Source organism: Melospiza melodia, unplaced genomic scaffold, assembly GCF_035770615.1.
Source record: "Melospiza melodia melodia isolate bMelMel2 unplaced genomic scaffold, bMelMel2.pri scaffold_70, whole genome shotgun sequence".
NCBI lineage: Eukaryota > Metazoa > Chordata > Aves > Passeriformes > Passerellidae > Melospiza > Melospiza melodia.
Genome location: NW_026948802.1, coordinates 2,212,242 through 2,226,242, shown reverse-complemented (window position 1 = coordinate 2,226,242; position 14,001 = coordinate 2,212,242). Strand labels below are relative to the sequence as shown.

The window sequence follows — 14,001 nt, the reverse complement described above, 5'->3', positions numbered from 1 at the left end:
GTGTTGTCACAGAGACAGGAACACAGGGGCTGCAACCACTGTGGTGTCATAGAGAGGAGAATATTGTGGCTCTCACTATTGTGGTGTCACAGAGAAGGAGTTTAGGGCAGCCACTGCTGTGGTGTCACAGAGAGTGGAATTTTAGAGCTACCACAGCTATGGTGTCACAGAGAGGAGAACATAGGAATTGCCACCTATGGGACAGAGAGGGGACCGTTGGAATTGTCACTTCTGTGGTGTCACATAGAGGGAGACATGGTCCTGCCAGAGCCATGGTGTCACAGAGTGGGGAACACTGTGGCTGCCACCCCTGTGGTGTCACAGACAGGGCAATGCTCAGTCTTGAACCGCTGTGGTATCACAGAGAGGGGAACGTTGATGTTGCCACCACTGTTGTGTCACAGACACGGGAACACTGCCAAACCTCCCCTGGTGCTTTGCCCACTCCAGTGCTGCTCCTCTGTGACACTGCAGGGCCTCCTGGGGACATTGTCACACTGCAGTGTCTCCTGGGGACATTGTCACACTGCAAACCCTCATGGGACTATAGCAGCCATGTGACACTCCAGGGTCTTGTAGAATCCAGAGACTCCTTTGGGACCATGGGCCTCCATGGAACCAAGAGGAGACTGTGAAACTCTGGGGCTTCATGGAACCATCCATTGTGATACCTCAGGGCCTCATGGTTCCCAGGAATCCTCGTGACACTACAGGATTAAATGGAACCAAAGGGACACTGTGACACTGTGGGTTCTCATGGAATCCAGAGGCCCTTTTGACTCAGTGAGACCAGTTGGAAACAAGGATCCTTTGGGATACCTCAGGGCCTTGTGGTATCCAGTGATCCTTGAGACATCATGGGGCCTCATGGAACCACAGGGACCCAGGAACACTGATGACAGAAGGCCTGACAATGTCACAATGGCCCCTTGCATGCAGCCCTGCAGTGTCACAAAGGCCCCTTGTTTCATGGTACCCCACAGTGTCACAATAGTCTCCTTGGTTCTGTGGTGCCCCACAGTGTCACAATGCTTTGCTTATTCCATGAGGCCTCGTAGTGTCACAATGGTCTCCAGGATTCCAAGAGTCCCATCAGTGTCACAATGGCTCCCTGGTTCCATGAGGCTGTGAAGTGACTTAATGATCTTTCCATAGTTCCATGGTTGCATGAGGCCTTGCAACGTCACAGTGGACATTTGGTTCCATGGGGTCTCACAGTGTGACAATGGCCCCTTGTTTCCATGACACCCCAAAGTGCCATAATGGTCTCCACAGTTCCATGAGGCCCCTTGGTGTCACAATGGACCCTTGGTTTGATGGGGCCCCTCAGTGGCACAATGATCCCTACATTCCATGGAGTCACACAGTGTCAGTACTGTCCCCTTGGTTCCATGGGGCCCAGCAATGTCACCGTGGTCTCCATCGTTCCATGAGATCCCAGAGTGTCCCAATGGTCCCTTGGTGCCACAGGGCCCCACAGTGTCACAATGGTCCCTTGGTTCCATGGGCCCTGTGCTGCTGCTGCATTCCCCCCTCCCCTTCTCAGGCCGCCCTGCCGTTCCTTGGGCCTCAGCCTTGGCCAACAGCCCCTGGGCTCAGCTCCTCTGCAGCTCATCACAAACACTGTCTGCTCCAGGCACTGCTGCTGCCCAACCAGTTCCTAGTTTCTCTAGGAGAAGCCCTGGGACCTGTTTGTGTTCCCTCAGTGGCACAACATCCCTGTTCTCACACTGCCAAAGAAAGCTGTTGGTGCCAAGTGCGGCCAGGATGAACCATTGCTGGGACTGCAGCCCCTCTCTTGGGGCCCTGCAAACAGCGCTCCAAAAGGAGCCCTTGGAGGCCTCCTGGGCCAGCGACTCCCTCTGAGTGGGGCCTCTCCCAGCCGGGAACTCTCGGAGCCTGGGCCAATCCCCCAACTCCTCCAGGCTCCACCCTTTGCCCTTTGCTGGGGAGATGCCAAAGGATCCACAGGGAGCATTGCCTGCCCTCGGGGGAATTGCTCACAGGTGCCTTGCACTGACTCTTGGTGTCTGTGTGCACACAGGAGTGCCTGTGCTGGGGAAATGTGGCAGAAATGCTGCTCTCTGAGGGATCTGAGTGCCTTGGATGGCTGAGCCAGTCAGGCCTTTAGGTAAGGGTGAGTCACAAACTGTAAGCTAAGTTAAATGCTGCTAGGAGTTTTTCTTTTGCTAAGTAGTGAAGTTTAACATAAGTTATAAGCTAAGCTGAATATTAAGTGTTTTTCCACTGTAAAATCATTAAGTCCTAGGTTATAAGTAAGGTTAAGTACTGTCAAGTGCTGTTATTTTCCTAAATACTGAAGTCTAAGGTATCAATCAAGGCCTGTAAATTTGAGTTCTGTTTAGCTTTTAGGCTGCATTCATTTTATCCTTGTCCTCACTGTCCTTTAGGCACAGATTCAGATGCACAAATTTCGACAGTTCTTAGTTAATTTGTGGTTTGATTGCCTGGATCTTGATTGGTTTTGTTGTTGCTTTGTTTCCTTGGTGTGCCTGAAGTGTCCAGTCACCAGCAGAGTGACATTTGCCACGGAACTCTTTGCTGCTGTCCTTAATATTCAGTCTGGTTTTTGCTGCTCCCTTGCTGGGGATTTTTTCAGGGCTCTCAAGGCCTCGTTGGTAGCAGGGTGAAGGAGCCCTGGCCCAGGCTCTGGCCCTGGGGGACACGGGGACGCTCCCGGGGGGTCGCTGTCCCCCTGTGCCACCCCCAGGGCCCCGGCCCCCGTCCCCATGTCAGGCTCTGGGGTCGATCTCGTGGAACATCCTCTGGGGGAGGCTGTGGGGCCGGGGGCGGGGGGACCCAGAGGGACAGGGGACCCTGCTGTGCATGAGCAGGGTTGGACTGCTCTGGGGGGAGCTGTGAGGGGAGCCAGGGCAGAGTGACCTCCCCAGTGCCCTCACACAGTCCCTGTGATGTCACACTGCCCCTGTGATGTCACACAGCCTTTGGGATATCACACTGTACCCTGTGATGTCGCAGAGCTCCCCTGTGATGTCACACAGCCATCTGTGATGTCACACAGCCACCTGTGATGTCACACAGCCTCCTGTGATGTCCACAGCCCACTGTGGAATGTCACAAAGCCATCCTGTGTCACAGAGCCAACACTGGCATATCCCTCTTTGATGTCATACAGCTGTGCTGTGATGTCACAGAAAGCTCTGTGATATCACAAAGGAACACAATGATGTCACTGTCCTGGGATATCACAGCCTGTTCTGTGATGTCACTCAGACACCCAGTGATGTCACAACCCACTCTCTGATGTCACAGAGCCACCCTCCATGATAGTAGAGTCTGCAGTATGGCATAATACCCTACTCTGTGATGTCATACCAACCTCTGTGATGTCATAACCCCTCAGGAAGCTCCCTCTGACCAACCAAAGCCCCCTCAGACTCCCTCATTCACCCCTAACCCATCGCACACCCCTGTGTTTCCTGTCGATGCCCCCAAAAATTCCCAATTTCCCCTCAGACCCGCCCCAAACCGCCCCAGTTTCCCCCCGTCCCCACCTCAGCTCCGCTCTCCCCTCACAATCTCCCGCCCCTGCCGCGCGCGCGGACTCTCAAGAATGGCAAAGCGCCCCGCCCCGAACCAACCAACCACCGCCCTGCAAGTCCCTGAAACAACCAATCACAGCATGGCTCCCCTCAGCTACGCCTGCCTCCCTCGTGCCGCCCCAGCCAATCAGAGGCGAGCCGGAAGCGGCGCCCCCTCCCCCGCCGCCGCCGGGACCCGCCGGGCTCGGGACAGGAGCGGGAGGGGCCTGAGAGGGGATCGGGGGGGGGCGGGGAAGGGTCTGGGGGGGCTTTGGGGAGGGGTCCTGGGGTTTGGGAGGGTCTGGGGGGTCTGGGGAGGGGTCCTGGGGCGTTGTGGGGGGACCTGGGGGTTGCGGATGGCTCCTAAGAGGGGTCTCGCGGGGGGGCGGAGGGGTCGTGGGAGGGTCTGGGGGGGTTTTGGGGAGGGGTCGTAGAAAGGTCTTGGGAGGGTCTGGGGGTGTTGGGATGGTCCTGGGGGGAGTTTGGGGAGGGCTCCGGGGGGTGCTGAGGGTGTCCTGGGAGGGTTTTGGAGGTTTTGGGCAGGGGCTCTGGAAGGGTTTGGGGAGAGGGTCTGGGGGGGTCTCAGGGGACATCCAGGGCTGGGCCCGATTGGGGTCCGGGGGCAGGTTCTTTCCAGCCACAAGCATTCCAGCATTCTGTCAGGGACTCCCTGCCCTTCTTCCCTCTGCCCCCAGCTGCAGAATGTGCAGCAAAGCCACCTTTGCTGTCTGCTGGGGGAGCCCAACCAGCTGCTGCAGCCTGACCCTGCACAGCTCCCCTGGCAGGCACGGCAGGAGCAGCGCCCTGGCAGCCTCAGCAATCGCCCTCTGACATCCCTGGCACACACTGCCATGGGCTGCAATTCCAGCTGCCAGCAAGAAAAAGATGCTCCTGCCCTTCAAGACCAAATTCTGAAGCAGCCAAGACACGAGTGCAGCAAGATCTTACACAGACATTTCACTGCCAACCTCCATAACTTCATCCAGGGCTGTTTGAGCACCTGGATTGGGAAGGGGAAAAAAAATCAGGGGAGGGTCTTTGGCTGGGAGCTGCCACAGGTAAAGACAGACCCTGTGGAAGGGAAAAGGAGCAGACAAAGGAAGGCATGAGAGAAAGCAGGACACAAATGGCAACCAGCTGAGAAGGTGGCACTCTGAAAACCAAACCTGGACTTATGGAACAGGAATGGGACAGAAAGGAAGAATTCTGAAACTTTATTTACTCGGCTTCTCTGAGCAATCTGTGAAGCCAGGACTTCACCATCCTGACAGGGAAGAAGCATTTTCTAGATCAAACCTGAATTTGATCCCTTTTACTCTGAGCCCAGTAAATCCCAAGGAAGTCATTTGTGGTCATTTTCATCAAGGGCCCAAGCTCTTGTTCCAGCACATCCAGCAAGCACCAGGCAGAACAGCACGGGAACCCAACTGACAGCTGAGGGGCTCAGAACATCTAACAGCAGCAGGGCACATTGCTCACGTTTGCTCCAATAGAGTTGAGAAATGAAACCCTGGAGATGAGAGCTCTTTTTCAGAGCAGTAATTGCTAGTTGATGTTAATGAAGTTGATAGGGTCTGAATTTGAAGTGTTGGTCTGTTGTTCAACATTGAATGTTACAGTTCTAGGACTTGCCTTTAGTTGCTGCTGTTCAGTGTTACCATTTCACCCTGTATTTGTATCTCTCTCCGTCACACTCTGTATTTGTGGCCCTTTCCGTCTCAGCCGGGATTTGTAATCCCTTCCCGTCCCAGACTGAATTTAAATGAGAGGCTGTGGGAACTCCATGAACCGTCTCAGAACAACAAACCAGCACACAAACAATGACTTTAACCCAGCAGAACCGCACTAAATCACCCACCCTTGACCAGAGCCGGATTCCGCCCTGCCATCATAATTTTAATAGTGCTCAGCTTGGAGGATCCCCCTAAGCTCCGAGGCAACGTTGCCTTCCTAAGGACTCTGGTGAGGACGGAAGCCCCGGCTGTGCCGAGAGACAAAGCTGCGCTGCTGCTGCTCCTCCTCCTCCTGCTGCTGCTGCCGCTCAGCGCGGTCCTGTGGGAGCAGCGGCGCCGTGCGCGACCCCTCGGGTTCCGCACCCAGAGCTGTCTTTAATAAAGGCCTTTTGAAAGGAGCTGCTCTCCTGGCCCTGTTCATCACACTGCCAGAGCCCCCAGAGCCCCTGCCCAAAACCTCCAAAACCCTCCGAGGACACCCTCAGGACCCCCCAGAGACCCCCCCAAACTCCCCCCAGGACCATCTCAATGCCCCCAGACCCTCCCAAGACCTTCCTACGACCCCTCCCCAAAACCCCTCCAGACGCTCTCACGACCCCCCACCCTCCCCCCGAGACACCTTTTAGAAACCATCCGCACCCCCCAGGTCCCCCCACAATGCCCCAGGACCCCTCCCCAGACGCCCCGAAACCCCAGGACCCCTCCCCAGACCGCCCGGACCCTTCCCCGCCCCCCCCCGATCCCCTCTCAGGCCCCTCCCGCTCCTGTCCCGAGCCCGGCGGGTCCCGGCGGCGGCGGGGAAGGGAGCGCCGCTTCCGGCTCGCCTCTGATTGGCTGGGGCGGCGCGGGGGAGGCGGGCGTAGCTGAGGGGAGCCAAGCCGTGACTGGTTAGTTCGGGTACGTGCAGTGCGGCGATTGATTAGTTCGGCGGGGCGCGCCGCTATTGGCTCGGGGAGCCTGCGCACGTGGTGGCGGCGGGGGGAAGCTTGAGCGAGTCTGGCGCATTCTCTGGTGGGTTTAGGGCGATCTGAGGGGAATTGGGAGGGTCTGAGGGCATTTTGGGGTATTGTGAGAGGAACTGGGGGGGTTGTGAGTGCATCTGGGGGTTCTGAGTTTTGTCCGGGGAGAAATTTGGGGAGTCCGAGGAGATTTCATAGGGTTTGGGGGAGATTGAGGGGTCTGAGGGGGATGTGAGGCAGTCTGATGGATTTAGGGGGGGGTCTCAGGGGGTCTGGGGTGAATTCTGTGGGGAAGTGGGGGGTCTGAGAGTCCTGGGGAGGTTTTTGGGGTCCAGGGTGGTTCTGGGCCAACACTGGGGGACTCTGGGGGGTTTGGGGTTCCTGGAGGGGTCCCGGGGGAAGATTTGGGGGTCCTGGGGGGTCCCAGGCCCACCCTGAACCGGGGTCTGGGGGTTTCGGGGGGAGGGGGCACAGCAGGGGTTTCCCTCCCCCCCCGGTTTTTGGGGGGTCTCCCATGGTGGCCCCTCCCCAAAGAGCTCCGAGGGCCCCCTGAAGTGGCTCCTGTTCCACCGGCCGGTGCCCCCTGATCCAGGACGGCTCCACTGAGCCTGGGGGGCTTCTGGGGGATTTTTGGGGATTTTGGGTTTTGAGAGGGTTTTTGGGGAGGCTTTTTTGGTCTTTGTGGGATTTTATTGTGAGTTTAGGAGGAATTATTGGAGCTTTTGGGGGAGAATTACTGGGTTTTGGTGAGAGCTACGTGATTTGGGCGGTTTTGGATTTTAGGGCATTTAATTTGCGTTGTGAGGGGTTTCTTGGAGGTGGGATTTATTGAAATTTTTGGGAGTTTTTTATAATTTTGGTGAGTTCCACTGGGATTTTCGGAGATTCTGTGGGGTTTTTGAGGGTTTGTTTGTAATTTTGGGGGATTTTGTGGGGTTTTAGTGGAATTTTAGTGGGACTTTGGGACATTGCCTGGGTGAGGGGAAGGGCTCAGAGGCATCAAAATCTCCTTAAATGTCCTGAAAGTCCCAATAAAACCCACAAAATCCTGATTAAATCTCTCAAAAGGCCACCCTAGAATCCCAATAACAGCCCACAAAATCCTTTGAAATCCCAATAACCCCAAAAATCCTGATTAAACTCCGCAAATCCCCCAAAAATGTCCCCAAAACCATAAATGTCCCACAATATTTCCGCCAAGATCAAAAAAAATCCTGGCAACACCCAAAAACCCCCCCAAATCCCACCAAAAATCCCAGAAAAACCCAAATCCCCAATGAATCCCACTAAATGCGACCACAATTCCAATAAAATGCCCCAAAATCTCCTAAAAATCCCAATAAACCCCCCAGAATTTCTGAGAATTCCAAAAATCCCAACAAAATCTCAGTAAAACCCCCAAAATTCAAAACAAGCCACAAAAAAGTTCAATAAACTCCCAAACACCCCCAGAAAAACTCCCCCTCAAAATTCCAATAAAAGCCCCCAAAATCCACAAAACCAGCCACTACTAGTCCAACCCAGTATGATTCCAGTCGCTCTCAATGTGATCCCAGTGTAACCCAGCATGGACTCAGCTGCTCTCACTGTGATCCCAGTGTGATCCCAGTTGCTCTCAGCATAATTCCGGTTGTTCCCAGTTCCTCCCATTATGATCCCACTTGCTCCAAGAATACTCCCAGTCCCTCCCAGCAGGGTCCCAGTTGTGCCCAGTTGCCTCCAGGGTAGATTCAGTTTCCCCCAGCATCGTCCCAGTTGCTCCCAGCATGATCCCAGCTGTTCCCAGTGTGGTTCCAGTCCCCCCAGGATGGTTAGAGACACTCCCAGTTTGTTTTATTTACCTCAGAATGATCCCAGTCTTGCCCAGTTACTCCCAGTTTCCTCTAGCATAATCCCAGTTTCCATCTGTTGCTCAAAGGGTGGCCCCAGTTGCTCCCAGTATGATCCCAGTTGCCCCAGTTATAGTCTCAGTCCTCTCAGCACGGTTCCAGTTCCTTCCAGCTGTTCCCAGTGTGGTGCCATCGCTCCCCTATGGTTACAGACACTCCCAGTATGGTCCCAGTTGAACCCAGTTGCCCCTGCTCTAGTCCCAGTCACTCCCCAGATGATCCCAGTTGCTCCCAGTATGGTCCCATTCACTCCCAGTTGCTCCCAGTGTGGTCCCAGTTCTCCCCAGCATGGTCCCAGTTGTTCCCAGTGTGGTTCTAGTCCCCCCAGTGTGGTTCCAGACACTCCCAGTATATCCCAGTTGCCCCCAGCATGTCTGTAGCCATTTCCAGGCACTGCCAGTAGCCCCAGTAAGGTGTCAGTTATCCCAGTATGATTCCCCAGTCATGCCCAGTATATCCCAGTTGCCTTCAGCATGCATCCAGTCCTTCCCAGTTCCTCCAGTTTGCTTGCAGCATCATCCCAGTTTCCCTCAGTTGCTCCCAGTAGCCCAAAGTGTGATCCCAGTCCCTCCCTTTCAACCCCAATAGGATCCCAGTAAGCTCCAGTTTGATCCCAGTCACATGCCAGTCCTCCCAGTGTTGTGCCAGTATAATCCCAGTTGCTTCCAGTCTCTCCCAGTATGGTCTCAGCTGCCTCCAGCATGGTTCCAGTTGCTTCCTAGATCAGCCCAGTCAGTTCCAGTATGATGCCATTTGCTCCCAGCGTGCTCCCAGTTGCTCCCAGTCAGGCCCAGTATGGGGGATGATGTGCAGGGTGTGTTCCCAGTCACTCTCAGATACTCCCAGTATTAGTCCAGTCCCTCCCAGTATGATCCAAAGGTGAGCCCAGTGTGCTCCCAGTCCCTGCCAGAATAAACCAGTTTTGCTCTACATGGTTCACGTTCCTCTCCCACTCACTTTTGTACCAGTTGTTCCCAGCATGTCCCAGTGTATCCCAGTTCCCTCCAGCATCTTTCCAGTTCCTTCCAGTATGATCCCATTTGCTCCCAAGCACTCCCAGTCAACCTCAGTGTAGTGGCACTCTCTGCCAGTATGATCCCAGTCACCTCCAGCATGATCCCAGTTCATCCCAGTATAAGCCCAGCAGTTTCCAATCACCCCCAGCCTGCACCCAGTCACTCCCAGTTCCTCCCAGTTGCTCCTAGCGTGTTCCCAGTTGCTCCCAGCTGCTCTCAGTCACCCTCAGCATAATCCCAGTCACTCCCAGTATATCCCATTTGCCCATAACATGGTCTCAATTGCTCACTGCCGGCTCCTACTCACTCCCAGTATGATCCCAGCATGATCCCAGTCTTCATCAGCGTGATCACAATCTGCCCTGGTGTGGCAGTATGATTCCAGTATGATGTCCATACAAACCCAGTACCATCCCAGTCACTCTCCCAGTACGATCCCAGTATGATGTCAGTACAAAGCCAGTACAGCCACAGTCACTCCCAGTACGATCCCAGTATGATGTCAGTACAAAGCCAGCACAGTCCCAGTCACTCCCAGTAGGAACCCAGCGCAGCCCAGTCCCTGGCAGTGCTGCCACTGCTGGGATCCCCCAGCCCTGTGTGCGTTGCCCCCCGGCGGATGTGCCGAGAGGAGCCCCAAGGGCTGGCAGTGGCCAGGCAGGGTCCCCAGCAAGGCCCAGTTTGGATGTGCAGCCCCCAGTGTGCCCAGTTTGCCTCTCCTTTGGCCCGGGCCGGGCTCCCCCCGACCGCAGCGGCTGGGAGCAGCCGAGAGCCCCGTGCTGCCGATCCCGACCTGTCCCAGCTCCATCCCCGCTGCCGCCGCGGGCTGTGAGGGCTGCGGGAACGGGCACAGAGGGTGTGGCTGCTGCTGGGGGAGGAGGAGGAGGGAGGGAAGGGCAGGGATGAAGGGGGAGGAGGAGGTGGGGTTAGGAGGGAGGAGGAGGAGAAGGGATGGAAGGGGAGGGATGGAAGAGGAGAAGGAGGTGGAGAAAACACAGAGGAGCGGGAGGAAGAGGAGGGACAAAAGCGGATGAAGGCTGAGCTGAGGGAAGCGTGCGGTCGCTCTGAACCCGGCCTGAATTCGCAGCCCCCACCTGTGGGATCATCGCCCTCCCCATCGCGCAGGTGAGCGGGGAGGGGGAGTTCGGCCCAGATATCCCGGGGGGTCCCTGGGTTGTGTTTTTGGGGGGATGTTTGAAGAATGAAGCAGTCCAAGGCTGAGCGGAAAAGGCCCCTTGGGGGGACATCGGGGGGTGCCGGTGGCGGCTGCCGGCAGAGACAGCCTGGAGGAGCAGAGCCCTGTGTGCCCCAGGAGCCCAAAGTGGGGAGCCCAGAGAGGGGGGAGCGCTGCCATTGGCGGGAGCCTCAAGAGCCTGGAGAGGGGCAGGGGGGACTTCTTGGAGCTACTGCAGCCTAGAGCAGAGAATGAGGGGAGAAGGGAGCCCGGGAGCCCAAACAGCCGCGGCATCCCGAAATGGGGAGAGCAAAGAGGGGGGAGCTTTTGGCATTGCTGGGACTGCCAGCAGCCTGGGCAGGGCGGGCACCGAGGAGAAGGGGGACCCCCATTCCCAGCGTGACCCCAGCAGCTGGGACAGGGGGGTACCTCTGAACACCAAAGGGTAGGGACCAGGGATGGGGAACTCCTGGGAGGCTTTTTCAGGGCTGAATCCTGGTGTTTGGGAGGTTTTATGCAGCCCACCTCTCCGGTGACTTGTAGAGATGGACTCGGGCAGAAGGACCTTCAAACTCATTGTGTCTTGGGGAAGAAGAAACAGGAAAGCCTTATAAATATGATTGTCTGGCAAAAGATTTTGAGAATATAGAAACTATAAGCAAGACTGAGATGAAAGCAAGCTTTTAGATACCTTAGTTACTGAACAACTGGAAAACAATGGTGTGGCCTAACTGAAGGTAATCCCCTTTTGATGATACAATTCCCTCTGCTTGCAGACAGGTCCCAGGGTCAGAGCAGACCCTACTAGCTCAGCAGAAGGGGTCCAAAGAGTAGTTTTTAGGGTTTAAATTGTAACACAGTATGGTGATGTCATGATTTTTATAGGCTGTATGTAAATGCTCTAGGATTTGTATCTTGTACTAGATTGGTTAGTGAGAAATAGAATATTCAACTTAGAAGAAGATTTATTGTATTGCAACAGGAACCTCACTCTCTTACGCCCTTCCCGTCTTACTCTCTCCCCCTCTCGTCCTCTCTGCCCCTCTCTTCTCTTGGTCCTGCTCTGAGCTGTGGCTGGTGGCTCCAAGCAGAGCCCTGAACCCAGGCCCTTTGCAATAAACCTCAAGTTCTAGTTCCACGACCTGGCTTCAGAGATCTCTCGTCTCCCTCCATCCTGACTGTCCTACTCCCCGACGCTCCTACAAATGTGCTCATCCCTTGTTTTCCCCAATCCACAATTTCCCATTGCGAGGAAGGCTGTGAGGAAGAGGAAGATGCCCCAGGACACTGAGGCATGTGAGGAGGAAGTCAGTGCCCCTTTCCCCTCTCCCAGCCCAGCAAGGCCCCGGCTGCAGCACAGCCCTGGGGGGATCTCCTTGCCCTTGCCTGTGGCACGGAGGCAAATCCCATCCTGTCCTTGTCCTTCCTCCCCCAGAGCAGGAGCTGAGCATGGAGAGCAGGGAGGACAAATGCCCACAGCAGAACCTGGTGGAAGAGGCCATTTTGAGCAGCTCCACAGCACAGGAAGACAACGGGGAGGAAAAGGCCCAGAGATGCCACACGAGGAGGAGCTGCAAACGCAGCTGGCCAGGATCTGAGGGGGAAAGAGCCAGCCTGGGCCGGGAAGGCAGCTGGAGATGGAGCCAGAGCTCAGAGCTTGTGCTCCATGAGCAGCTCCATGATGGGGAGAAGCCCCACATGTGCATGGAGTGTGGGAAGAGCTTCAGCCTGAGGTCCAACCTGATCAGGCACCAGAGGACCCAAACTGGGGAGAGGCCCTACGAGTGTGGGGAGTGTGGGAAGAGCTTCAGCCTGAGCTCTCACCTGATCCACAACCAAAAGCTCCACACTGGGGAGAGGCCCTACGAGTGTTCCAAGTGTTCCAAGGGAAGGGGTTTCGGGTCAAGTCAGATCTCCTCCATCACTATTGGATTCACAGAGAGGAGAGGCCCTTCCAATGTCCCAGCTGCGGGAAGGGATTCAAGTACAACTCTGCCCTCGTCACCCACCGGCGCATCCACACAGGGGAGAGGCCCTACGAGTGTCCCCAGTGTGGGAAGAGCTTCTCCAGCAGCTCTAACTTGACCCAACACCAATGGAGGCACCGGTAAGGGAAGGCCTGCAAGTGCCCCGAGTGTGGGAAGAGCTTCGTGCGCTGCTCCAGCTCCATCCCCCACTGGAGGAGGCACTTTGGGCACAGCCCTGGTCACTCATATTCCCTGTGATCCATGTTGGGAACACACCTGGCTCCTTCTCCTTTTGGTTTGGCTTACATTTTTTTTCTCTTCTCCATGTCTTTGCACTGCAAAATCCAAGAGGGATCAATCTGTCACCTCCAAACCACTCAAATCCCACTGAAAATAACTGAATTTTAACCCAATAGGGCTCAATCCCACCTCAAATTGCTTGTTCCCGCCTCACAAAAACTCAGTCCCATGCCAAACTCGCTCCCTTCCACAGCCACCAGGGTGAGTTGGGGTTGGGAGGTGGTTGGTAGAAGTGGGATCCCAATGTGGAGCAGTGGGATGGGGATTGTGTGAGGTGGCTGGGTGGGATGTATTTGACAGCAAATAAAACTTTCATAGTTACTGATTTCTGTTCTGTTCATTTTCAGGCAGTTCTGTTTGCAGAGTGCTGCCTTCTCAGCTGATTAAATTCCTATAAAAATCTTATTTTTTAAATAATCTAACCAAAACAATTCAAAAACCAATATCCAAAAAACACCCACGCATCCGAAATTAGAAGTTTGAAATAAAAATTTAATTTTTTAGAGTACTTAAGGATGTTAATAAAGTTTAATTGTTTGGTTCAAATGTGTGAGAAATTATAGTGTTGTTTGGTTTTGTGTTTAGTATATTTTTAATATGAATTTTTTTAGTAAGGTGTGTTAGATTGTAAGTTAGTGTTTTAGATATTTTTTATCTAAAGTGTATTAGTTATGGAGTTAAAACTTTCAAAAGGTATTTCTTGGTATATAATTTGTTTATTTGTATCTATTGGTAATATTATAGTAATAGTTGTTGGTTTGGGTTGAATCATTGTTGGAATATTGTAAAGAAGACTTGAGATTTTTATATTGCATTTTTATTATAATTTATTTAATTTCAGTTTTAATTTTTTTGATGTTGTAGTGCATTTCGTTAGTTTGTTTGATTGCTCCCCCATTTTCTGTATTATCCCCCTATTTTATATAATGGTTCTGCCCTCACCAGCTTTCCTGCCTTAGCCCTGCCACTCATTTTGTTACTATAGTTACTCCCACCATTGGTTTTGTCAATCCCCTAAGTTTTGTAATTCCCTCTCCCCCTCATTCCCTTATATGTATATTTGCTCTCCTCCCTGGGCCCAGTCAATCACCCCCCACTCCTCCCAGGTTACCAGAATCTTCTCCTCTGTGGGGGTTATGATTGGCTGTGGTCCTGGGGCCCCTCCCTTACTGTATATTGATTGGGTTTTCCCTAATGCCCGTTATGTCGTGTTCACTCCCTAGTTCTCCCTTATTGGTTCATTGTAAACCCCTCCCTTATACACCTCCTCCCTTTATAACCTTGTTTCACCCCCAATTCTTGGTCACTCCCTGGTTGACATCTTGGGTTTCTCCAATAAACCTGACTTCGTCCCCATCAAGTGTCCAGCTCCTTATTCCCGTCGTGGTGGCAGCGACACC

The 14,001-nt window shown here is 54.1% G+C and overlaps 2 protein-coding genes across 2 annotated transcripts in view; both read left to right on the top strand.

Annotated features, from left to right (window-relative positions):
* LOC134413989 (olfactory receptor 14J1-like) overlaps positions 1–6,861 on the top strand; it is a gene marked incomplete at its 5' end in the record, with an annotated part of 40,826 nt that extends 33,965 nt beyond the window's left edge. Inside the window, one exon of the mRNA XM_063147994.1 lies at positions 6,790–6,861. Coding sequence (XP_063004064.1) covers positions 6,790–6,861 — 72 coding nt within the window. The remainder of the gene's footprint in view (positions 1–6,789) is intronic.
* A 3,335-nt stretch (positions 6,862–10,196) lies between these two features.
* On the top strand, positions 10,197–12,889 carry LOC134413996 (zinc finger protein 436-like). The gene is made up of 2 exons (XM_063148000.1): positions 10,197–10,285; positions 11,770–12,889. Exon 2 carries the CDS (start codon positions 11,784–11,786, stop codon positions 12,417–12,419), a length of 636 nt encoding a protein of 211 aa, XP_063004070.1. The 5' UTR covers positions 10,197–10,285; positions 11,770–11,783; the 3' UTR covers positions 12,420–12,889.
* The last annotated feature ends 1,112 nt before the right edge of the window (positions 12,890–14,001 follow it).

Excerpts from the sequence above, each read along its gene's own strand:
- LOC134413996 (XM_063148000.1), top strand. The coding sequence starts at position 11,784 with ATGGAGAGCAGGGAGGACAAATGCCCACAGCAGAACCTGGTGGAAGAG.